Below are 25930 nucleotides of genomic sequence, written 5' to 3' on the forward strand. Positions count from 1 at the left end.
AATTATCTCTGTTAAAGAAGTTTCGTAATTTCTTCTGAACACAAGGAGATGTTCCAGCTGAGATTTCCCAGCATCATTTTAGATCTCCTGCAAAGGTGGAATACACAAGCTGAATTACTGAAACTTCTAAATGCAATGCAATTTAAGTACTCAGCTCCCATGGTCCTGCAGAAAGAAGCAAGAAAGCATCTTTAGGAGCAACAGGCTCAGGGTGAGTAGCGAAAGGGACAAAGGTCTAGTGATAGTTTTTACTAAATCAGTTGGAGATTTTATTTTTTAATATGGCACAGCATTTGTTGAACAGGTCCAATGCAAGAAGTTACAGAAAGACACTTTGTCATCAGATAGCTACAGAACCTGTGAGGAATGACTTTCAGCAGGCTTTGAACTTCTAATGTCAGCTTCTAGACCACAAGACGGAGTTACAGAGGACAGAATTAAAAGCCACACTGATCATTTGGTATGAAGAGTTGCTTCTTTTTAATGTCATTAAGTAACAGATACTACAGTTTTATATAACAGTGTAACATCAATAAGTTTCTACATTTCCAGTTTGAGACAAATACTTAAATTCGTGATTTTATTTTTTTTTCAATTTTTTTTTCATTACAGAAAGTGCAAGAGAAGTTTGTATACAAGACTAATTGCATGACTGGCTGAATTGGGCACTAAGGCGGTATTCAAGTTGACTTTCTTACCTTTCCAGTTTAGCAACATTAACAGAAAAACTTCTGACACACCAGTCATCACCACTGGCCAAGAATGTAGCTGTTACAGGCAGTTGCAACTGTTTCAAAAACATGTTAGTAACAAAGCTCTTGAGAAAAGGCACATTTTCCAAGAGATAGAGGACTACCTCACATTAATGGCACAGAAGTGGTGCATCTGTTCACAAGGAGGCTAGGCATGGAGTGAAGCCATTCTGGTGTTTTTGTTTTCTAGCATGCTGGAAACTATCCCACTACACCATGTGACAGCTTAAACTGGGCACATCAGGGATTCACTGAGATAGAAGCAGGAACCCTGCCGGCTTGCTTCGTTTGTTTGCCAAGCCACCTTAATAGAAATGTAATCCTAGTAGATTTCCCTCCCTGAAAACTGCCATATTAGCACCAAGACAATGGTTAGTGTCCACAACTACCTAAATGTTCTGCAAGAGGTTTCTCAGCTTACAGTGTAGGCCTCTAGTACTCAAGGCTTCAGCAGTGCTGTTACAGACCCCGCAGTCCCTTAATGACACATTTATGGTGGAGTGATACTTTCACTTTTAGTTAAATAGACTAATATTATTTTCCTCTACACATAGTTACATTTTGATGGCTAAGAGACCAAGTCATCTGTCCAGTCACCAATTAGAACTGAGTAGCATCCACGTAACTTTACAACTGGCTGCTGCTATCGTATTGGGCAACTGACCGTGTTGTTTAAGGTGTGGAGTTTTAACTACTAATTCACCACCCTTATGCAAAGGCAACACCTCTCCCCTAGGTACATTAAGTTCCTCTGTTGGGGACAGTAAGTGCTATGTAAAGGGAAATGGTACAAGACACATTACTCAGCACTGCCAACCTTTCTGTAGAGGAGTGCAAAGAACTAAAGGTAACATCCACCAATTTGAATTTGGGTTTTCAGCGTGAGTCAATATCCCCATTTGCTTTGCCCTGAATTATCATCTTCACAGCATGTTCTTTGAGGGTCCATGCTCCAATCCACCTGGATATATTTTAGATTGCAGACATCATGAAACAACAGCAAGAATAGCAGACAGCGAAGTGAAACACGTAGAAAAATCACATCGAAAAGAGGTCCAGTTATTCCATTTGTCCTTTGCAGGTTACACCTAATATGATGGAAAGGAATTAGTGTTAGGATGGTTATCAGTTGTGGTTTATTACTCAAACAGAGCCACTGAGAACAGAACTAAAGCAATAAATACCAACATTTTTCTTCTATCAGAAGCTAGACAGTATTTCAGGGGAAGGCTGAAAGGTACGGCAGAAGATTTGCTGGATCAGTAGATCATGCTCTGCTGTCAATGGTATGACATTTCAAATTACATTACTTTCTAGGAACAAAAGCACTTGTAACAGCTTTTGATTAAAATCAGAATGAGAGTCTAATAGCCTTATTCTAGTTTTATTCCAATTTACCCAGAGTCCAAAACTGCAATTGTTGATGTGATTAAACTTCAGAAAGCTGTATGCTCTATACAGCGCACTCTATGCTAACATTCTCCCACAGATATCTGCAGGTATTAAAGTCAGCCCCTCTGAGTTCTGCAGCAAATATATAGTCACTACTTTTCCTCAAGGAAAGGAAATCTAGATCTATTGTGAGCTTGGGATTTAAGTCTGTGGAAGAATAAAATCTTTATTTCTAAGAAAATGAAGCTAGTTAGGCTTAGACAGAATGCAGCTATGTACAAGTCTGATAGAGGTACTCTAGCAGAAGTTCTTCCAAGCACTGTTTGCCATATTTTAGAGAGCATAAGTGCTAAGCTACTGCAGGTTTTAGCTATCCATCTCTTTACCAAACATTTCCTCAACAAATTTCAGAGGATGAAGGAGGTTGGCTTATTAGGGAAAGACTTACCTGATCTATGCAAATGGGTTGCCAAATTGATCACCAAAAGGACCAGAAGGTGGGTTCTGAGATTCCTTCTAAGGGAAGAGAGAGATAAGCTGTTAGTGGATTTCCAGTTTTAACCAAATTTACACTGCATGGCTCTATGAGCTATTTCCTGTTCAAACACCTGGAAAGAATACTTCAGAGCTCCTGCTAAATACTGATTTATTGTACTGCTTCAATAAAAGAAGGGGGCTCTATCCTAGCCCAAGGCTAGGTATTTTTCAGAAAATCATTTTTGCTACTGAACACTCCTTTGGAGCCAGTGGAGTCATGATGAAACATCTTTTAGTCAAATGCTAGAAGTCTTAAGTCAGCATTCTGGAGTTGGTCCAGAATTTTCACTGGGGGCTTCAAGTGTTCTGTCCCAAATGGAGCGATCTAGTGAAGCCACTTTCTCCCCCACAGAGTCCTGAGCATGGAACCTCCCATTTATTCAGCTAGAGAGCTTCACAATCCATGCTGCTCAGTCTGCTCTCAAGAGGGTTTTACATGACCACAGTGGAGTATTTCTGCAGCTACATTATTTGATACTCTTTTGTAAAAGGTCCCAATACTACAGAACTTTGCACCTTGGGAAACTGGTTGTGGAGTCAAGCCAAACGGAATAATGCTTTGTTAACCTGCTTGCAACAGATATCCTTGGATAGATTATATACTAGCCTCAAAGATGCAAAAGGTTTTTGCTGCTCTAAAGCCAGAATTAAAAGTCAGGTTTTCTTTTTCTTTGGTTGGTTGGTTTTTTTTTGTTGTTGTTGTTGTTTTGTGTTTGTTTTGTTTGATTGTTTTGTTGGGTTTTTACTACTTACAGATGAGGCACTGAAAGGGTCTGTTTTATCTTGACTTTCAAACAGGCCATCAGCTGGCAGTGCACTTTGTCGAGGAACAGGCTTTGGCGGTTCTAAAAAAGAGAGACATACTGCTATATTTACTTGAAAGATTTAACAGGAACTCAGGTCTGCTTGTATAGCAACACCACAGCTCATCTAACTAGAAACACACAGAAATTGCACAAAGTTGCTTGGAGTGACTTTGAGCCACAGTATTAACTCCTGCTTGTCCCTCACCAAGCTTAAATCAGATGGAAATTCTAACAGTTGTACAGACTTAGGTCTACCTCGTTCTAGTCAAGTCATTTTGGCACTAGGTGTCAGTGTTCAGCCACTGCCGCTGATCTAGTCTTCAATTTATTAGTTTAGGCAGCCCTTCAACCCTCTATTTCAGTACCCATTAACTCCAAAATGTTACCAGTCATTTTGGCAGACAGCTTGCTAGCTCCCATTTCACCATGATCTGTACTATCTTTAGAAATGCCTACTTTACTGTTAAAGTAACTGCTGAAAACTCCAGAAGTACCTGAAAGGCTTTGCTGTTCTCCTCTCCTTGCTGGTACTGCAGGTGGCTTTGACAGCTGGAAGTCTTTGAACATTTCCTTGACGTCCTTCATTTCTTTATCCCCAAGTGGATCCAGAGCAATGAATGCATCACTCTCTTTCTTGGACAGCTCCTTCTGAGGTGTAGTTCTGGGTGGCAGCTGAGGTGGGCTAGCTGTTGTTGGCATGGAGGGCAGTGCCGAGGCTGTCGGAGCTGGTAGTGTTGGAGATGTGAACACACTGCTCTGGAAAGGATTGACAGCACTGGCTGGCTGTGCCCAGGAACTAGGTGAAACTTGTGCTGGCTGTGACCAGAGACCAGAAGACTGAGTGGATGTGGCAGCAAAAGATGAAGACTGGTTCCAGCCTGGCACTGCTTGAGTACCAAAGGCAAGTGGTTGAGTAAATCCTGGAGACTGAGCAGGCATCATAGACCCATGAAAGACTGATGCAGCCTGAGTGAAGGAAAGTGTTTGTGGGGTCCATGGTGATGAAGTTACTGGCAAGCCACCTGGGGGGAGATTGTTACACAGCACTTCAGTCATCTGAAGACCACAAGCAGGAGCATATCAATTCCATAAAGTGTACCAGCAAAAGATTTTCCCGTACTGTTCACAAAAATATCTTGGTTTGCACTTACAAATCAAACCACTGGGAGGAAAAGGAGTGGAAGAAAGGGCCTAATTTTTTACTTTGCTGCATTTCAGTGCTCCTAGGACAAAAATGAGGTTGTTGTAAGGGAAGGAGGAACATAGTTCTAGCACAGAAGTGACAGGTGAATTTGCCATGTAGTTACTTTTGTTTACATGATTATTAAGACACTGTGCAGCAAAGTTACCCTGACCTCATAGGTTGTGCTTGGCTCACTTAAGCCTTGTGTACCTGAAACAGAAATCTGCTGTCAAAGTTAAAGCAGTTAATTGCTTTAATCCTAATTCATTTAAGGATGCAGAGTTTAGCCCTCGATTTGCAGAACTTAATAGTTTAGAGCAAAGAGCACATGCATTGAAGGGCACTACTCAAGAAGTAAAGGAAAAGCAAAGGAAAACTAGGATCCATGTTTTGGTGTTAGCAGATATCTTGAGGTGGAACAAGACCTTTAGTTTTGTAAACTAACCTAGACCAGCCAGTGGAGATGCTGTGGTAGAACTTGTTTTGAAGAGGTCCAGTGGAGTAGTTGGCAGAGCTCCTGCTTGTGTCCCTGAGCTCAAGCTAAGGCTCTCTGTAGATGGCACAAAGAAGTCTGAACTGAACAAGTCATCCGATGCAGTCTAGAAAGAAGAAAAAAAAAGTGGGATGCCATGGCAGAACACATGCTAGCACAATCAGGGCTCCCTAGTCCTGAGCTAGAACACTTTGTCATCTAAAGCAGGGAAGGGAGTTTTGATGTATTGTTTAGAGTATAAAAGCTCCAAACATCATGCTTTTCATGCCTATGGAGATACATGGCATTAAATAGGTAACATATATAGTAGCCACAAGTCAACAGCAGAAGAGCAGGACTTAAAATGGCTGAATTATTTGCTACAAGTGAGCTTCCCTCTGCACCCTACCCCTTTAAACACTACTGCTTAGTCTGCAGAAACCTCTCTGGTTGTGGCAAGGCCAGCAGAGTTTTGCATAATTTGAGTACAAAACAAATGAAGCTGATCCAGAGCTACCTGTGCCTAATGAGGCAAGTCATTGAAATTCCCTTCAGCAGGCAAATACGGAGAAACCACAAGGGTTTTGGTAAGCTAGGACTAGTATCTTATTGTTATGAAACCCTAGGTTGATGGGCATACTGCTATCATAACAGATTCTGGCATTATATCAAGTGTTAATATGCATAGCAGCATACTTACCAGAACTTTACAGGAGTATGGCAGCATTAAAGAAGAGAGTACAGAATTTAGTGACCATAACTACTATGAAGCTTTCATAGATATTAGAAGGTACCATGGCTGCAGAGAGATTAGTGTGAGCAGGGCAGGCAGTAGATGTGTTGTGAAGCTAGGTAGCCAGTTATACAGTAATAAGAAAGAAAAGCTTCCTTCAAAAATCATGCATATCACCATAAATTACTTGAACACTGTTCACCTTGACAGATCTCCTTCCTCTTCCTGGCTTGGTACTCTGTGGTGGTGGGCTAATTGTTATAGGCTCATGTGGCATGAATTGGGTATTGCTTTCAGAATCCAGCTTTACTCCATTCTGCAGAGATGTTCCTTTGGAAGCACCTTCCACAAACACGTTTTTTGGGACTTCAAGAAAGCCATTCCGTTCTCTCTCTGGTATCACATTGGGAATTCTTGCTGCAGGTGACTTACTTTCAAGTGGCCACAGGCATGATAGTGGTTCTCGTTTGCCAGTTCTATTAGAAATCTGGTCAAACTGTTTATCAAAGTAGTCAATATCCCCATTTGAAGCACCATCACCCACTGGTGTCAAGGTACTCGGACTTTTCTTCTGATCAGATTTTAGAGAATCAAATGAAGGTGGTGCAGAATGGGTTGGCTGTGCAAAAGGATCATCACTGAAAGGGTCTGGATTAGGTGTAGGAAAGAAGCTGAGATTGGTAGAGAAAGAACTCTCAGGCAAGAAGGGTGTCTGTGCCTTTGGTTGTGGAAGAGAGGCTGTGATGCCATTCAAGAAGAGATCCTCTTTTGCAAAGGTTTGTTTGGTCTCAATTTCAGAATTAAAATCCACTAACAGGATCTCTTTAGCTTCCTATTTTTTCAGAGAGAAAAAATGAAATCAGTTATACACAGATTTTGCTGCACAGTGAAAAAGCTCAAGGAAAATAGTTGCAAAAGAAGAGATCCTAGTATCCAGTACATTATACCAGTAAATATTCAAAATCACACAGGCAAGCACTGCTGTCTCCAGCCAAATTACAGCTATTTGGTTTCTGAAACCCAATACTGAAACATCAGTTTCCAGATCCCATAGTTAAATATCAGATTCTTGTTCTTCAATCTAGTGACTGTAAAGTAAGAACTAATTACACCTAGACTTTCACTTGAGTTAAAGGCCCTGCTTGAGTTCTCATCCTTAGTTTTGACAAGCTGTGAAATCATACTGCCTTGGAATGACTTCAAGTTGCAGTCTCAACTTCACGATAGTGCTGAAAAGCTATTTGGCAGTGGAAGGTAACATGCAATTCTCCACCAAGCAGGCAATATAAGGGTAAGACTTGGTCACTGGCTGGCTTGACAGCACCAACTGCATCACACTGATAGAGGCTTAGAGTGCCAGGTTTAAAATGATAGGATTTTTGGGGTCATAGTGAGCTATGATGAGGTTTATGGACACTTTTGTGCAATTAGGCCAGTTTTCAGCTAGAGCTACTGGAATAACTTTAGTAGAATTAAGTACTAGAATGATATCTAGTGATTAAGTGGATACTCCTAAAGCCCTTTCCCACTAGTACAGTGATCATTGCTAGGCAGATGTCTTAGTAAAACCAGTACTTATTACTAGGACTAAATTTGCTTTCAAAGAAAAACCCAAGGGAAGTAAGCTAGACTCTACTTACTGTGGGACTGCTCATATCAGGGGGTGTTGACATATCCCCAAACAAGTCCATCTGGTCAACTCCCTTGAAGCCAGAAATATTGAAAGAATTATATCTGTTAGAGCTCTCACAAGAAAAAGAATCAAGCATCATGCAGATTTACTGTAAAATCTGCAGTAAACACTTTAAACACTATCTATAAAACTGCATTTCTGACACAATACAGAGACAGTCAGTTATGAACTCTTTAATGACATCAACAAAGTTTTAAAATTTAACCTACCAGTTTCATTTTGTCAGCTTGATCAGCAGGCAGTTCTTCACCACCATTCTGTAACAGATGGAAAACAGTGTCAGAAAAAATTGGAATTTCAAAATTTGTCTTAATCAAGGCAAATGCTTTAAAAAGCAAATGATGGAGAAGGGAAGCATGAGAGAGATCACTACTCAGTATTAGTTCCACAGGCCTCTTTCACTTCCATTTCAATGTAATTCAGCATCTGACATTGCCTTCATAATGCTGGCAGCATAAAGAAAGTCAAAGTTAGATGTGGTGCAGCAGCATACCTAATCAAGAGACGCTGAGTGGAAGTGACCTACCTCAGTCTTACTCGCTTCTTCACTCTAAAGAAAAAAGAAGACTTTTAATACCTAAACATCATGTAGAATATCAAAAGTCTCTCACTTTGGGGGAGCTTATCAGACCTCAGCTGTCAGACAGCTGGCACAACTGCCAACCAATAGCTTCCAGTGCTTCTGGTTTAGGCAGAGCTTAGTATCAAGTCTTAAAAGAGCCCAAAACTCAGCCAAACTGAAACAAGCTTTATGCTGAGTCATGAGGTTTCTATAGTTTTACTCACCTTTTTCTTTTCTTCTTCTTCCTTCTTCTTCATATTATAAATTAGTTGGAAGAGGTCCTTAAGATCAGAAACCAGAGGCTCAGCCTGGAAAAGAATGTAGATTTCAGACTTCTACTGCTGCAATCTGTGCAACAAACCAAACTTTCCTAAATGGCACAAGACTTAGGTTGAGATAGGAGGAAAAACAAGAGTTTAAAGACTTGTTTAGTCTACATACAAGATTCTTCTTATGCAGAATCCAAGGGGAAGGACACAACCAGTGCAGAACTGTTGTTAACTTCACAAAAGTGCCTGTACATAAATTGGTGCTAACCTGCTATGTTTTTGCTAAAAAGCTGGTAGCAATACTTCTTAAGTGCATGACAAGTCCTAAAAGTGCAGAATTTACCCAAGCCTTCCGGTAGTGTCCTGATAGGGATAGGTAGAACATTTTGCGTTTGTCTATTTGCTACCAACTCTAGCACTGAATGTGGGAGAAAGCTTCTATGCATAATACTATTTTTATTTTAAACAGTATACACACAGCAAATGTGCAAGGTGAGCATAAGGTAAGATAATCATCACCCCAAATGTGTAAAGCACAGACCAGCTTTAAATGGGATCTGTGATATGATGACAATTTAATGTGAATAGAAAGGCTCATCCATTAACAAGAATGTTGTTGTTGAGATGTTGGTGAGTTCAGCTACACTGCTTTGGAACACTTGTGTCAGCAGCTTGTCAATGTCTAGAGTGGGACACGTCCCCATCTTCAGCCACTACTGTTCGCACAAGCAGAGAATCCTTTGAACAGATCTCACTGTTTACATTCAAGCACCATCCTCTGCTAACCAAGGGGTTTAGACATGCAGCTGCAGGAAGAACCATTTCAGGAATTATCAGCTTTAACAGCTACAGCACGCTAGAGCTGCTGAAGTCCTTACTTCTGAGCTAAACAAGTTTACGACAAGAACACCCAGCAGCAAGTCAAGAGCTGTCCTAAGGCCTGGCTGAGCTTAGAGGCTGGCAAGCAGCACCCCGTGGGGAAATGAAGGAATAGACTCCAGAGTACATACAAAAGGCTTTTGTGCATAATCTACAATTCCACTGAAATCAATACAATTATTGGTCAGAATGCTGGTAAAAAAAATAAAACAGACTTGGAAGAAGGCCTTATACCTGTTACTGAAGTAGTAACATGCTCCAGCAAGGAGCTCCTCAGTCCCACCTGTTGTGGGTCCAAAGCTACCAATAGGTTCTCGAGGAAGGCAGGCAAGAAATGGGTAAAAAAATTGATAGCTTTGAAGTCTGGGCTCATCAAGTCATTATAGTGACTATTATAAAACCATTATAAAGACAAGCTGATAAATAAAAAAAAAATCTAACTTTATGAAGCTGCATAATTCCTAGTGTTATTTTAAAGTAGCTTTTCCCAGTATTGCTTATGTACAGATTCCCCTCAGAGAGACTAACCTTGCACACGGAATTCCTGCATGTGAGGAACTTACCACAGGAGGATCAGAATCCCTCCCAACAGGTTTGGAGGTCCTAGAAGGACCAGACCTGTCATTTACAGGCCCCAGAATCATTGTTGCAATTGAATAAGTGATTTCCCTGCTGCACAAGGCAAAGCATCACATGGACTAGACTAATGTTGTTCTACATTCCTGTTAATTCAGAGTGGAGGCCTAGCTATTTTACTTAAGAGTTAGTACTTTCGCAGTGGGAAGGCTGTGCTAATGGCTCTGTTCATCTCACTAATGACTTTCATGGTACATAGACAAGTTAAGCATTGTTAATCATAGTAACCAAGACTACTTGAGTGCTTTTATCCTGGACTACAAAGAAACTGTACAAGACAGAAGCCAGTGGTGACACAGTCAATTCCTACTTTTCTTTCAGTAAAATCTATCCATGCATGATGGTATTCCACAAACGAATTTTATAGGATTACCAGCAAAACACTAGACCCTTATCACATGTTAAATGTTTACACAACAGCATTATCCAAAGCACGTGAAAGAAAGTGTCTGATTCATACCTGTTGGGCTGTTTTTATGGCAAAAAACTGGTGCTGGCCTTCTCCTCCACAAATATAGCCAAAGGCACGATTGTCTGTTACATCTCGAGCAATAAAGGAGATTTTGTTTACTGGATGCTCATGCTCTATGACCTGGAATTGGGAAAAAGAACCTATTGGTTTAAATTTCTGGAAATATAATAGCTGCTATTCTCTGTAGTTAGAATGACTGAGACTGTTAAAAGTCTTCAGTCCAAACCTCAGATTTATCAGCTTTTGACTAACCACAATAGGATGAAGCTGTCTGACAGGAGTCTTCAGCATGACAAACATTTCACAAGTGAATTTTTTATATGTGGAAGTGGGGTACAGTGCCCAAATAGGAATCTCATTCATATTGGTCTAACTTCCAGGTGCCTAACTAGCTTTAAGAATCACATTAGGAAAATAAGTTATATCTTACCCCAGTTTTTTCGTCTATTATCTTGATACCAGAGAGGGAGATGTTTACCCAGATCTTCTGTTTGTGTTGACCCTGGGAACGGGCTGCTGCTGCCATTCCCTAAAGAGAATGAATGCCAAACTACTGATGAGACTTCTATTGGATTTAGCTTTAACTTGTTTTCTATAACATATTACTGCTTAGGCTTCAAGTGATAACACAGATCTAAATTGCTTCCTCTGTAAATGTTTTAGGACTTTAAAACAAGTTTTAGTCTACAAAACGACTGCATGGCAGCATCCTTACCTGCTTTTCCAGTCTGACTGAAGGAATGTGAATGTCCTGTACTACAGAAGGAATGGTCTTTGTTGCTGCAGAGATCATTTTTAATTTGTTTGTATCTCTCAGTGTCACTACTGACACAGGATGCCAACTTGTGCCTTGAGGTCAATGTTAATCGGCACAGCAATCCCCCCTTCCCCTCCAAAACCAAGCTCATGATTTGTGATGAAAATCATACTGCCAGCATTCATACTGGATGCCTACAGACCCAAAGGAATGTTTCTAGACTTTGAGAGAAGTGTCCTTTGAGCCAGAATTTAGGAAGCAACATCCATCTAGACTGTGCTGTTAGTAACTGCACTACCATTCAGCTGTGTTTGAAGTTTTGCCAAAGTGACTGATCTGCTTTTTGAAGGCTAACCAGAGATTGTTCTTTAGGTGACAGAGCAAGTCCTTACCTTCAGCTTCATCATTGAATCCTGACTCATTTTGTCTCCTCTTGCCTCAGGAACATCATCTATGCCAATCAGTTTAGCCTTGTATTTTACACCATCACCTTTGAATCTAGCCAAGAGGGATTCATCTGTTTTTTCCAGCCCTGGAGACAGAGAAAAGGTTTGGTGAGTCTGTTTGTATTTTGAGATTATTTTTATATTTGGGTGAGTTGGGATTTTTTGTTTGTTTTTTTAATGTTTAGTTGTTTTTTGTTTGGTTTGGTTTTTTTAATGATAGAAATGGCTATGTTGAGATTTATGATCTTTAAACAAAAATATACACCACACATGTGTATGCCAAGTACATAAGACTGTCTTTTGAGTACAGCTGACTAACAATCCTTGTGCACTCCAAGACAGTTACTCCTTTAAGGTCACACTGCTGCAGAATGTGGCCTTAGTTCAGAGTGGAGCCCAGTGCTTAATGTCTGGGGGCTTCAGAACAATTGCTCATCACATAAAAGACTAAAATGTGGATAAGCAACAGTCAAATGATACAGGTGCTAAGCAAAAACACCATGTAGAAATGGTACTTCCCATTACAGGGTGTTCAGTAAAGCCTGAAGCTGTTATCCCCATTTTCTGAGGCAGGCAGATCTCTTCTTGCAGTTCAAAAATAATCTCCCAGTTCCCATACTAGAATATTGGAACTGATATCAGCACCATGATTTCTACAATGAGTCCTGGTACTGTCATCCTTCTAAGCATTTGGGATTTTAACTAATTTGTTATTTCTGCTGTTCCTGCTAGTAGAAACTGCTTGCTTTTCTTCTCTGCATGCTCAACATAGCTGAAGTACGTACCTAGGTGTGTATTTTTATATGAGGTAATTATATTTATGTGATCTAATCTATCAAAAAATCTATTATCTGATATACAATAGTTCTGATGGAATGAGTTTTCTAGCTTCCCTGGACTAGAATTTGTATCTAGCACAAATCTCCTTTCTGGAGGGTGGAGAGAGTCGGGTTAAAGTTCAGACTAACAGCTACCACCATGGTTCAGAGTCTGGTCACCTCCTCAGGAGGCTCTCACTTCTCTGGGCTCTTGCTTACTTGCCAGGCTCAGCAAACACGTTACTTAGCAGTGGAACAGACAGCTTTAGAACATAAGGCCAGAAAAATGCTTATAAAAACAAAGGCCTACCTTCTGGTTAGGTTTATTATACTGGCATATTTACTCACTCTTCTGGTCAATTGGAAAACTTAGAGTTATTGCAGCAATAGTGGGAGGGTGATCTTGGTTTAGGCAAATACAAAAGATTAAGGACAGGGAATAGAGGAGGGTTCAAGTGGTAGGCATTTCTTACCTTTCTTTTTTTCTTTCTTTGAAGATTGTGCCTTTGGTGGGGCCTGTTGTTCAGCCTGGCTGTTGGTAGCAGTAGTTTCAGCTTCTGTAGACATGATGGGACTGTGGCCAGTTATCTTTGCTGTAGGCTTAAAAATCCAAATAACAGTTAGGAGACAGACATAATATTTTACCTTGAAGAAGAAATATTCTTATTAGAGCTGTTAGTCCATCTGGGTTCCACTGAGCACTGATGCCTGACAAAGCCTGAAAGTGTAAGGAGTGATTTCATGGCAAGTCTATAGAGAGCACGAAGTTAGAGAGGTGATGAACCCTCACCTCAGTAACACCTAAGCAGTGGGGCACACTGATCTACATCAGCGGGCTGTACTTGCACCAACATGTTTTAATCTGTCAGTCTTTGGCTTTCTTTATCTTTTAAGGCTATTTATATAACCTCAGGTGTTTTGGTCTATTCTCGTTCAGCACTGCCAGCTGCACCTCTGAAGCAGTATAGGAGAGAAAGCAAGAAACATTTGCTAGGATCTGTTCCAAACCCATGAGGATGACACCAAAACACCCAAAAGATGCCAGTAGATATTATTAATGTTTTTATAACTAGCAAAATTCAGAGGTTATACCATCCAACAGGTAAAACCAAATAATTTCCTCAGGCTGCAGACAGACTGTTCCAGTAAAAACACAACAGAACTTCAAGCCAAACCCCCTCATAAGCTTGTCCTAACAGTAATCAAGTAACCTTGAGATTGTCAAAAGCCCCACAAATTAACAAAAACTGTGGACTTTCAGGACTTACCTTGATGTCATATGATCCTTTTGCCTCTGGTGACACAATTTTAAAAAATAATTTACAGTCACGATGTTTTGCTCCAACACAGCTGAACCACTGACTCTTATCAAACAGGGGTACTCAGAGCAGGCTTTATAGAATTATGAAGATCTAAACCAAGCCAGAAAGACCTGGATATCCACATCTGCTACAGAAACCATTCTATCAGTCTTCTGTCTGTGATATTGCAATGCATGCAGTCAGCCCCTCAAATTTTAGGATAACAAATGAAGTCAAGAAATTGTTTAGGAGAATAAATAATTGGGCTTTCCTCCAATTCCCCCTACATCCAGGCAAGCTGCTATAGATCAAGCCACCCCTTTTATCCAACACTTAAGACACAATTTCTATGTAGATACAAGTGCTGAAGCACTGCATAGCCCCTTGCATTTGAAGTTTGTTATTCTCAATAGCCAATTCCTCTTTTGCCTTAGTAATAACTGACACTTCATTACTTGAAAGTACAGTACTTTCAGGGTTTTGCTCTCACTCCTGCCTTCCCCTCCTCCCCCAATTTACTGCTAAGTCAATAACTAGGCTGACTCAATCAGCTTGACACTGAGTAATGGTCATAAATTTTTACTGACTCTTAACTCAGGGAGAATACAGATTTCTAGATCTTAAAGAGATAATTTCACCCTGAAAGACTAAATTTCTACTTAACCAGGAGGAAGGCTTTTAGGGAACTAGCTAATCTAAGCAAAATTAGACCTAGCTCCTTACCAGATGGTTTGTGATTTGCTTGGTCAAGTAAATCAACAGAGATAAGGGTGCTCAAATGGGAAAGAACTGCCAGCTATACCTGTTCTCCTCTGTAAGCAACTTATCTGGCCACAGTTAGAGAACATTTGATGCATGGGAACAAAGGCGTTGCTGGGAAAATTTCAAGTGGTTCTGAGCAGAAATAGATGTCAGAGGAAGAGTTTGTTTAGCAAGCCATGGTTATTCAAGAAATGTTATCACTGAAAGAGTGGCTTGTATGTCCATTCTGACAAAGGGTCAAGGGGAAAACTATTAAGCCTGCGGGGATTTTGTGGAATACTTGCTGCAGTGCTAAAACAGATCGTGCTTATTGAAATCCACATTTTAATCAGATAAAATGAAGTCAACTGAATTCTTCTTTCAGACTAGCTAAGCTAGTTTGCCTAATAGTATAGTTTTGGGTGGAGATAGCTTTCAGACATAAACATAAGGAACCCCTCCCTAGATTTATTAAGTCCTTCAGAAATAAAGAAGGAAAGAGAGTTAAGGTTGGATCATTAGTTAAACACTCACTCCTATATGGAAGATTACTGTTCAGAGAATAGAAGGAAAAGGCCCAGAAGAGAGAAATAAGACTTCCTCTCAAGAAGCTGAGTTAAAGCTTCAGGACATTCTGACTAGCTCCATCCTGGAAAGAAGAAATAAGAACCTCAAGGCACTGAATCCTGCCTGTCAGTGATCCTTCTTCCTCTAAGTAGTAGAGCTACATCCAGCTGTGCTGTTATACAACTTGTATCACACATTGAAGTAAAACTGAGACACAATAAAAAAGAAATAACTTAAGAAAGAGCAAATATGCACAAGCAAGACCTCACTTTGGCAATTGTAAAATGGTCTATATGTGCAGATGCCATCTTTGAATTCAAGGCATCTCTGGTCATCATTGACATCTGCCTCCACTGTATGGAAGTCAGACCACTAATTATCATAGAACCACATAGCAAAAAAACCCACAACCCCACAGAGGAGGAATATGGTCAGGGAGGCACACAAGTGTGGCTGAACCTTTGCAAATACCCTGTCTTACTATGGGAAAGTTCATTTTTAGTGTTAGCAGTGCAATTTTAGGTTTGTGAGGACATTCTGGCTACTTCACAGGACGTACTCTCGCATCTGAGAGCTGGCACAACTCATGTTCCCTGGTGAGATTTCACAGTACCTGATGGTCATTTATCATACCTTTGCAGAACTTGGTGTCTTTGAAAATTATCTCAGAAACAAATTAGTGAAACTAATAATGCAATGATAGATAAAGGCAATCTTAATACATGTTCTTATTTTAAAGAATTACTTCTTGAAGCTGAATTAAGCCACATGTCTAGAACTGAATTGTCTCCAACTTTGCCTTAAAACTTTGCTGGGGTGGGGGGAAACATAGCTTGAGCCAGCAGTAATCTATTCTGCTGACTATAAAACAGCCTCAACCACAAGTCAATATGGACTCTGGGCTTTACACTCAAGCTAAAGCTCAGCAAAGTCTTCATCACACTTAAGTTTGTGTTATCTTAATGGAAAGTGCTGGTGTACTTCACATCCAAGTAATTAAAATAAAGTTAAAATCTTCCATTTATTTTTGGGGGCTTCCTTTTACAGTAGCCTCTTAGAATTTCCTCACTCCAGCTGCAGGTGGAAGGCAACAAGACCAAAATTGTTCTCTTATGCTTTAATTTCGAAGTCATCCCAAAAGAGTTAGCCAGCAAGCATGGCAAGGTTAGAGACGTTTATGTTTTTATGAAAGGTGAAAAGACAGTCGAGCCTTCAGATAGACTGGTATAGTATAAGAACAAGATCATCTCCCTGTAACTAAGTCAGCACTTAGTTTAAAGCAGTTTGGATCTTGTCCATATAGATGAGTCCATTGATTGGTATTACCACACCTTAATTACTCACTAATCAGTTGTACAGCCCATCTTCATTACTGTGCTAAATGCAAATAAACAGTTTCAAAAATCCAAAGACTACAGATTTACAGATGCTGCCACCCTGGGAGAAGTGCACAAAACTCTGCCTGCATCACCACATACATATCACACACATTTTTCTCACCCACTTTTCAATTTACTCCAGATAGAGTTTGTAAAGAGATCACTAGCAGTATCTTCCTCCTTTCCTTCAGGGACTATCCTGTGAAGAGCAGACAGATACTGATGACTCCTCAGACAAATACCATGTCAGGCCCTCAACACACAGTCCTTGATGCACAACTTGCTACCTACTGTCTCAAGTCAGACTAGTCTCAGGACTTGTACTTCATTTCCACACCATTACCTTAGGAAAGTCAGTGTTATAACTTCTGGCATACTGGGTCCTTGGTGTCTTCTCTGACACCCTCTCTGCAGGGAGGGCTGCCAGTGATGACAAGTCATTCCTGAAATATCTGTTTCTTAGCAAGACTTGGAAGAGCATTCCAGACAATTTTGTTGAGCAACATTCAGTTTCCCTTAGAGATGCTTTACAGATATCTTTTATTTGAGAAAGGGGTGGCAACGTGATAGATACCCTTAACGATTATACTTTTGTCCTGTGCAGAAGTGAATTGAGAATATTCATTATGGCTGTAGTTTGTCACAGAATTAAGGACTGAACAGAATCTTCACCAACAGACAGGCTTGCCCCCCTCAGCAGGAAAAGATAAATGTCTCAAAGTTGATGAGAGACTATCAGAGAAGAGGTTAGGGACACCCAAAAACTCAGAGACAGATAAGCTAAACATCTGCTCAGCAGCCTAACACTTTGTCCTCTTCAAAGGAAGAGACTGTGCTCCTTCTTTGTCCCTACAAGTACATGATTCAGCTTAAAGAGCTATTGCATGTAAATATTAACCTTGAATTAGAATCTAAAAGGCCAGGAGAGGACAAGAGAAGCTTTTACTGCCAAGTGAAATGTAGTCTGTTAGGATGAACTAGTAACAGGAAGCACAGCAATAGTTCAACTGCTGAACATGCTCCTGGGGCAGGTTGTTTTCTCCCCCACTGTTCTTGAAGGGTTAGTCAGGTTCTTCTGGTGAGAAGGCTGTGTAAGTAAATTCAAGACTTCAATTTTTAAGCTAAGAAAATAGACTAAAGGCTAAACAGCAATTCACACAAAGACCAGCAAGAGTCAAAATTGTGAAGCCAGATAGTCTATTATCAGTAAATTATCTTGACTGGCAGCCTTCTGCTCACATCAGGAGTATAATAGTGCATTTCTGTGAACCCCCGTAGGGATGACTGACATTTACATCCAACAACTCCCCATCTGATTTTCATATTTTCTGCTTAGCTCCTGCTTCAAAGGTACTAGCTTTGAGAAGCTCTAGGTGTGTATTAATAGATCAATAACATAAAAGTGCTAATCAGATTCTTGCTTTTTAAACAGGATCACTCATGCTGAGGAGTCAAATAAAATAAAATCTTAAATGTTTTCTTTTATTGCTAGAACACCCATTGCTCTGGTATCTGACAGTGTCTCAAGAGTTCAAGTTGAATAAACCTTCTGTAACATGACACAAGAGATTACAATGATTTAGATGGAACATTCCAGATGCTTGTTCTGATGCAAGCATTAAAATTAGTCTGTTTTCTCTATTAGAACAATCAAACTATTCTGTTATGAACCAGCATATCCAGCAACTAATATCCATGAGAAGCAATTGTCTTACCTACAAGTGGGTTATACCTGATGTATTCACACTTATACATGACAAGTACCTGCTTGAAGGCAAATGGTAGAAGAAAGTTCATAGACAGCTTGGGAACTATTCACCTCCAGTTTTAGCCACGTCTGGAATGCAAGAGCAGTATTACTTGTCAGAAAGATGACTGAATACATACTTCTATACTGCAGAGTATGACCAAAGGTCCCGTGGTTGGTCTTGTAATTATGAGAGACAGCTGAAAAGGATATTAAACTACACTGCCTGCCAAGTGCAGCTAACTGTCATTCCCACAATTCAGTAAGGCCTAGACTAGCAATGCACCCACCACTCAGGTCAAAAAACCTGTTAAACTGTCCGGCTTCAGCTGTAGATTGCTAGAAACGTGCTTTGTGTTCAAGAGATCATTTGCTTGATATTGTGACTTTAGTTAAACCAGGCACTTACCTGTTCGACCAAGTATTTCTAGAATAACAGGATTTTACTTTAGGGAACTTCTTGTATGCAACTTGCTTTTCAAGCCCTGTTTGGTGTTTGTCTTCTTACCCAAGAGGTGCATTGATACTTTGTTGAGGTATTAAAGGCAGAGTTATGTTAAGGACTTCCTCTGTCAACACGAATTCCAGTTTTGAATGAACTGCAACAGTACTCACATACTGCAGGATGTGGAACACAGTCCAGCTATATTCATTATATACAACCAGTAATGAGAAACAGGGAAGGGTGACCTTCATCTGCTTAATAGGATAGAAGTACAGCATTAGATACAGCAGGGAATACCTCCCTGGTGCTGCTCCCCTCCCTAGTACCAACTACCAAGCAGATACAGATCTTAGTGCACTAATTAGCCATGTCAGCTACAGATGTTGGCATGCACCGCTGCCGGTGCAGGACCATGCCTGTGAAACCACACAGACATCTCACCGTTCAGCCAGCTTGCCAGCTGCAATTTCATCAGCTGAACAGAACAGTCTGTTCTCATCACATCACTCTCCTCTGAACCTCTTGGTTTTTAGCAAGAACATAGAAATTCAAACCTAGTTCCCGAAAGTGTTTCATATACACTTGAATCAAGGCCAGGAGAGTATCACTGAGTTAGCAGCTGGGACTGAGCAGGTCACACAGTTCAAGTGGTGCAATTGGATTGCTACTTTTTTATCATTCTATGTGTTTAAGCACATGATTTCTGATACAAAGATTGTTAGTTACTTGTCAACCCAGCTACAGCAGTGGCTCTATTTTGGATTTTTCTTCCACTTTTCATAGAAATAAATATATCTTTTTCAGGAAGATTAAAGCAGTGGGCTCAAGAGAAGTAATGACCAGTTTAAATAAGCTGTACCTGATGAACACATGGAATAATATCAATAAGTGAAAAGCATTTAATGAGCTAGTTCTATCTGGTTCCTTGAAGACTTGATCACAAGATAAAGGAATCTAGCACTGTCATAGTGTTCGATAGAGCTATTTTTTCAACCAAGAACTTTAGTATCCAAAGGTAGTGCCCAGATGTCTAGCTAGTCCACCTCAAATTATGAGTTGTTCCAGGAATAAGAAGCGTTGTTGTGTTGCAACAAGGCTTGATAGCAGCCTTTCCAATCTCTGCTCATTAGCTATGGTAACCTATTAATTAATTTATTGAATTAAGAAATCCCTTCACTTTGAGTACTAGCAATACCAACATCTGAACTCCAAACTCTTCCCTTAGAAAGGACTTGAAAGGGCACAGTGAGATACCTTTCTTGATAGAGACGTATTACTTTAGAAACAGAGACTAAATAGATTATATATTTAAATTATCCATAAGAATTTTCTTCTTATCAGCCTTCAAGAAAGACAGCATGTTTTGCAACCTGCTAAGGGAGCACTCCTCTATACCCCTCTCCAGTTTCCAGTTCTGAAGCCTCACAGATTAGTGGCACCTGAGCCAGAGGTCAGCTGTCTGCTGTAGTTATTGCTAAGGAAAGTCAATGGGATGAGTAATCTCAAGCAGTATGGCTGCAGTGCCTACAGCTCAACCTTTTATCAATATTTTTTGTTGAGACTCACTGGATATACCAAACAACATGGAAGCAAAGCAGTTGTATTCAAGGCATCTAGTGTTTACTCAGATGCAACTGAGTTTGAACTGAACAACAAATCAAACACTCCATTTCCAACTGTACTCCTAAAGCCCTCCTGCCTAGAAGGCCTGGTTCTGGATCTTCTTGCTTGTTAGTATAGTGAAAGACTCTTGCCAATAACCACACTTTTCACCCCTCCTTCTCAGAGCAGGAATTTGACACATATTGAAGCTGTTATCATAGGTTATGTCAGCTGCATACAGTTAACTGTCTGCTGCTGGCACAGTTATCCTTCTTTGCAGTTTGGTTATTCGCAAGCTGTACTGAGAGAGATTGCATATGTTCTGCACAGTTTACTCTTAATTGCGTTCTCTGCCAGTTCACAAATTCATCTGTATGAGAAATAGGATTTCCCTGTATTATTCTTGCATTCACACAGCCTAAACCCATGTAATAATCCTGGCCATGCTGTTGAGTACTGCAGTTTGCCTACCCAGCCTGGTTATCCCATGAGCAGCCAAGAGCCTATCATTAAACATCCATTTCAGCAGTAACTAAAGAGGACTCCACCCCAGATACTGTGCCTCTCAATACACAAATTGTTGTAGCAGTTACTGTCACAGGAGTCACTCCATCCTGCCTCTTGTAAGAGATGCAAATTATGTTCATTATGTATTCTGAGAAGACTAATGAAAATTTTGCTTGCAGAGCCTACTTGTTGTAGGCCTTTCTACAGCAGTCTTGTTAGGTATTATGAAGCATACTGCTTAATATAAGGGTTACACTTGCCTTCAAGGTTAGTTATTACCAAGGCCCCCGGCTCTCCCTTGTATATGCAGCAAGAAAGGCAATGAATAACTACACAAGACTCAAATCTAAGAAGGTGTTACAGAAAGATACATACCAGAGGTTAGAAAGGATTAGCAAGCAATTTTAGAGCTCCCCTACAGCTCTTAAAGTAGATGTCCCACTGAAAACCTAAGAGAATTTCACAGATGACCATCAGTGAGTTTCCCAACCAGTAATTATAATTACAGATATTAGAGGAAGTTACACTCCTATTTGTAAATCCAGACTACTATAGAGCAATCTTGACCAGGTTCTCTCTAATTTCCCATCTCTGTGATAGTCTTGATAGCATATTATAGGGATGACCCCATTCCTCAAAAGCATATAAGGAGAATTGTCAGATGTAGAGTTTACCTTCCATTAACCAGGGTAGCTGTTGTTTGCAGACAGATCTGTGACTCAAGCTACTAGAAAACTAGTCCTTACTGATACAGTGACCTTTGCCCCTTGCCTCAAAGCACAAATGACTGTGTTCTGACAAGGCACAGAAGAGATCTGTAAGGCAGAAAAATAGGCTGTAATATTAAAACTACATCCTTAGTGCTCCCAACTTCTTTTGTCCACTCCTAAGAGGCAAGTTTCATCCATAGGCATTTTAGCCATGGGGCTAAAGTTATTAGGCACATCAGCATTGGGATTTGAATAGACTTTGCTAGAGGCAAAACTTGCTAGCTGACATTCTCGTGAAGCCTCCTGACTGTCAAGGTGGAGGTCTATTATCCTGTCTCTTAGACCTACTTTTTCTACTGAAGAGATAATCCTCATCTTATTGCTTAAGGATGCAACATGAACTGACAGAACAGCAGGAAATTCAGCTCCAAGGCCAATAATCTGTCCTTAACTGGCCCTGTAATGTCTGAGCTTTTAGATTTAAGGGGACATGCACCAGCTATGAAGCTATATTTAAAAACTTTGAAAACTAATTTAAAAATTGCACAGATAATTAGGGGTAAAGATCTACAGGGCATTTCAGCTGGGACACTTCATCCTCAAGCCCTCCAGAGCATATGCAAGGCGTAGCCTTTCAGATGAGGGGAGACTAGAATGGTCTATGTCTCCATCAGCCAGGGCTGAGAGAAGATGTTTTTTTTCAGCACTCAGCTGCCCAGCTTGTATAAACAAGGTAATCCTGTTGAAACTGGTACTTCTTGTTTATTGACTAGCCCTGACACTGTGCTTCATCCAGCTTCTTTATAACCCTGAGACCCTTGAACCCAGGCACAGTCTCAGAATCAAGTTTCTAATGCCAGTTTTTATTTTCAGTTACAATTCTTAGACACCTTATTCTATTTGATCTCTTTAGCACAACCCCAAGTTGTACTTCTGTGGAGTCCATGCTGATGTAGTGAGTAGTGGCTTATGCCTGTTTGTGCTTCACAACAGAAGCTCATTAAGACCTCTTGGCAATCCCCCATCCCAGTGGTATCATCTTGATTCTACAGTCCATTAGTCTACATGCAAAATCTAAAGATTTTCTCCAAAATCCTTGCAGATTACAAGTTACCTTGACGCTGCCTCATCATTTATTTAGACAGAATCTAGCCAGCAAACAGGATTTACATCATTACTGTTTCCAGATCAAGCTGGCTTTCTCTAGATGTGGAATTCATTGCTTTGTACAGGCAAATTCATGCTTCTGTAGTGGTCTCATATTGCTATCCTTGTCAAATAAATTCCACAAGCATTCCTGGTGTTAAAACAGCTGGTCACACAAATTTCCTAAAAGTATGAGGTTTAACTAGGAAAGGAGAGCATCAGTAGGAGAGAAAAATCAGCAGATTTGGCAACAATACCCAACAACTATGATATATTGGTGCACTTTTATATCCTATCTCAAGCTATGGCTTTTCTACTTTGATTTTTGAGCATCCACATTGGATTCACCCTTCCTTGATATTAAGTGCATTTATTTGCTTTCCCACAGAGAAAAAAAAATCTACCCTTTACATACACTATAATCACCTATAGTGATTAGAGCTTAGTGTCTCTTCTCATATCTGCTTGAGAAACAGAGGTCTTGTGCAAGAAGTCCAAGAAGTATATTCATAGCAGCTACTGGTCTGCAGTGGGCAGGTAGTTTAACAAGTAATGCTCTTAGTGAGAAAGTAGATTGTGTAGAGGTACTTAGCAGCATTGTAGAAGGCATATATAGATTAGACAATCACCTTTGCCTTCACAAAAAGAAGCTGATGCCAGCTATATAAAGCTTGAAGGACTCAGCATTCACTCCATTTGAAACTGAGCTTTCCTATGCACCAAATCATGATTGCTAATTAAGCCTCTGTTCTGATGGCTCACCTGACATTGATTTAGCACACTCATCCTCCTTATCTTTGCTGCTATTTGGTTGTCCTGCTTCCAATGCAAACCTACTATTAATACAACTTTATGCTTCAGACTTCACCACAACCTTACACCATCCAGGGAATTCTGAAAAGCTGATTATACCTCAAGAATTATTGTGCTGGATGCAACTGCATTGATTCTTTGATCCAAAGTGGTGAAGGACTCCCTCAGAAAACGCTCAGCTAGAAAGATCTTTTTTGGATTGCAGTTCATGTCTCCAGCCTCCCCTACCTCCAGGAAGGTCCTAATGGAAGCTGACACAAAGACCTGCTAGCATTATAACTGCCTAGCAGGCCACCATCAGACAAGGACATCCTTCCAATTTAACATTGCCTATCACGCCTCCACAGCAAACAAGAACACACACTTCCATAATTTATTTTCTCTAATTGAATCTGTATCTTTAATTTTGTCTATTTACAGAGATGTTGCTATTCTAGAACACACCTACGGCCATTCTTTAGCATATCCAGTGCAAATCAAAGCCTCCATGCTCTCAGATTCAGCTAATTTTGGGCAGCCTTATTTATAGAAGTTACAGAAGACTTCTGAAGAAAAAACTGTATCCTTTGAAGACAAACTAGTTTAATTAGGAGCAGACTTAAAAATTCCCCACTCTCAAAAATAATAAAATCATCAGGCTTACCAGTGAATTTGTAGTACTCATCTGAGTAACCAGTCTCAGCATTTTTGAGGGGTAAAAGCTCCTTACAGAGAAGTCCAGCTGAGGAAGTCTATGTTGGCAACACCTGCGTTTATCTTACGGCTCCCTGCACTGGCACCCTCCCAACATTGTCACCATATAATGGACACTAGACCTTAGAGATGTATCATCACCTGAGAAGTCAGAAGACTAATTGCAGATAATCGTCAACATCTACAGCTATCCTAGTTTATCCCAGACCAAAGTAGCATGCAGAAGTTCCTCGGCAGACAGCAGAGTGCTCCATCAAAAACAGCAAGGACACTCCATCCAAAACCAGAACAAAACCCTACTCCTGCTTCACAGCAGCCTAACCTGTGTTCTCATTATCTCTGCAATTAGAGAGATCCTTTCATATTAGATATGTATTGTAACTAATTAGTTATAGGAACTAGGAAATTTAGTGTTTACATAGTTAATCTATTTAGTGATTTTAACCCCATCCTCTCCACACACAAAACCGAAAACGCGCGTTTATATTGCTTTGCTCTCACGTTCCCCCGGCCGCCCGCCCTGCCGGAGCCCGGAGCAGGATGCGGCCGGCTTCTACCCCACCTCAGCCGGGACACGGTCCCCGCAGCCCGGCTCTGGCAGAGCCCAGACCCTCGCGGGACCGGGACCCCCGCGGGACACCCCGGGACCGGGACACTCCAAGACCGGGACACCCGCGGGACACCCCGGGACCGGGACACTCCGAGACCGGGACACCCGCGGGACACCCCGGGACCGGGACACCGCGGCGCCGCCGCCCCCGGCGCAACGCTGCCCCCGCGGCGCCGCTCCCGGCTCTGAGCGCAGCTCGGCCCCGCACGGCTCCGCCCGGCTCCGCCCGCCTCGGCGCCACCCACGGGGGTACCCCGCTCTGCCGCAGGCACCGGCTGTCACGGCGTCGCACAAGAAAGCTCCTTCCCCCGGTGACAGCTCCTCGGCCCCCGCATCACGCCCTCCCCGGCTGTGCGAGAGCCGAGCCCGGCTCGCAAAGCTCCTTACGGGCTAGATCCGTGCCGCTGCGTGCATGATCCGGTGACCGCAACCGGTAGCCTAGCAGGGACCGGGGCCCCGGTTAAATATTCGGTTGCACTCTCGCCTTCAGATTAGTTAGCCACTCACAGCGAGCGATATGGTTTTAATCAGATGCTGGCAGCTGAGGACTACCCAGGAATGCGCGGTGATGTTTTTGCTGCTCGGTCTTGGCTACTCCCCCTCAACGTGTCGGTGCTCACAAGTTTAACCCCTTGCGAACCGCCCCGGCCGCTGCTGCGGGAGCGGAGGGAGCCGAGGCCGGACAGCCTCCGACGGGGGAGACGGAGCCGCTCGGGGGGCGCAGGGAGCGAGGCGGGGACACGGGAGGACCCTGCGGGGGCAGCGAATCGTGTGACACAGACTGTACCACCCTCTCCACCCTCCATCGCCCCAAATGTGTGGCCAGCCGAACCGAAATAGTGGGCCAGTGCAATTCTGTTTCTGGGTCACAGCCAGACCTGACCTTTGTACCTCCCACTCATCTTTATTCAAACAACTACCTTTTTATTTTTTTTTTTAAATTATTTTTTTTTCTTCTTTCCCAGAGTAGTACAGCTGTTTTCCAACTTTTATGAAAGAACCTCTGATTTTAAAAAAACCCAGTATTTTTGTCCTTGTAGCAGATTTTTTTTTAAGGGCGGTAAACCTAGCTTAGCTTTTTTTTTTCTTTTTTCTTTTTTTTCCCATTCTCTCTGTTCTAAACGGTGCGTTTTGGTCTGCAACAATACCCAATTAAACAAAAAAGAAAAAAAAAAACAAAGGGGGAAAAAAGAGAAAAAAATAAGAGATAAGAGAGCAACACTATTTTTTTTTTCTGCTGGTTAAATACATTTGATGGATAT

The 25930-nt window shown here is 41.3% G+C and overlaps 1 protein-coding gene across 3 annotated transcripts; it reads right to left on the reverse strand.

Moving 5' to 3' along the window:
- Positions 1 to 456: 456 nt before the first annotated feature.
- On the reverse strand, positions 457 to 25214 carry DAB2 (DAB adaptor protein 2). Of its 3 annotated transcripts, none has more exons than XM_063422531.1 (15): positions 25056 to 25214; positions 12881 to 13007; positions 11536 to 11675; positions 10817 to 10915; positions 10375 to 10506; positions 8355 to 8438; positions 8095 to 8118; positions 7778 to 7825; positions 7516 to 7578; positions 6078 to 6707; positions 5116 to 5269; positions 3982 to 4509; positions 3435 to 3526; positions 2593 to 2660; positions 457 to 1840 (listed from the first exon to the last, which is right to left on the reverse strand). In XM_063422531.1, exons 2-14 carry the CDS (start codon positions 12972 to 12974, stop codon positions 2598 to 2600), a joined length of 2151 nt encoding a protein of 716 aa, XP_063278601.1. In that variant the 5' UTR covers positions 12975 to 13007; positions 25056 to 25214; the 3' UTR covers positions 457 to 1840; positions 2593 to 2597. The 3 variants fall into 3 exon arrangements, with proteins under 3 accessions (XP_063278601.1, XP_063278599.1, XP_063278600.1); XM_063422529.1 differs by lacking the exon at positions 25056 to 25214 and adding an exon at positions 24009 to 24181; XM_063422530.1 differs by lacking the exons at positions 8095 to 8118; positions 25056 to 25214 and adding an exon at positions 24009 to 24181.
- Positions 25215 to 25930: the final 716 nt, after the last annotated feature.

The sequence above is a fragment of the Prinia subflava genome, chromosome Z (assembly GCF_021018805.1).
Source record: "Prinia subflava isolate CZ2003 ecotype Zambia chromosome Z, Cam_Psub_1.2, whole genome shotgun sequence".
Classification (NCBI taxonomy): domain Eukaryota; kingdom Metazoa; phylum Chordata; class Aves; order Passeriformes; family Cisticolidae; genus Prinia; species Prinia subflava.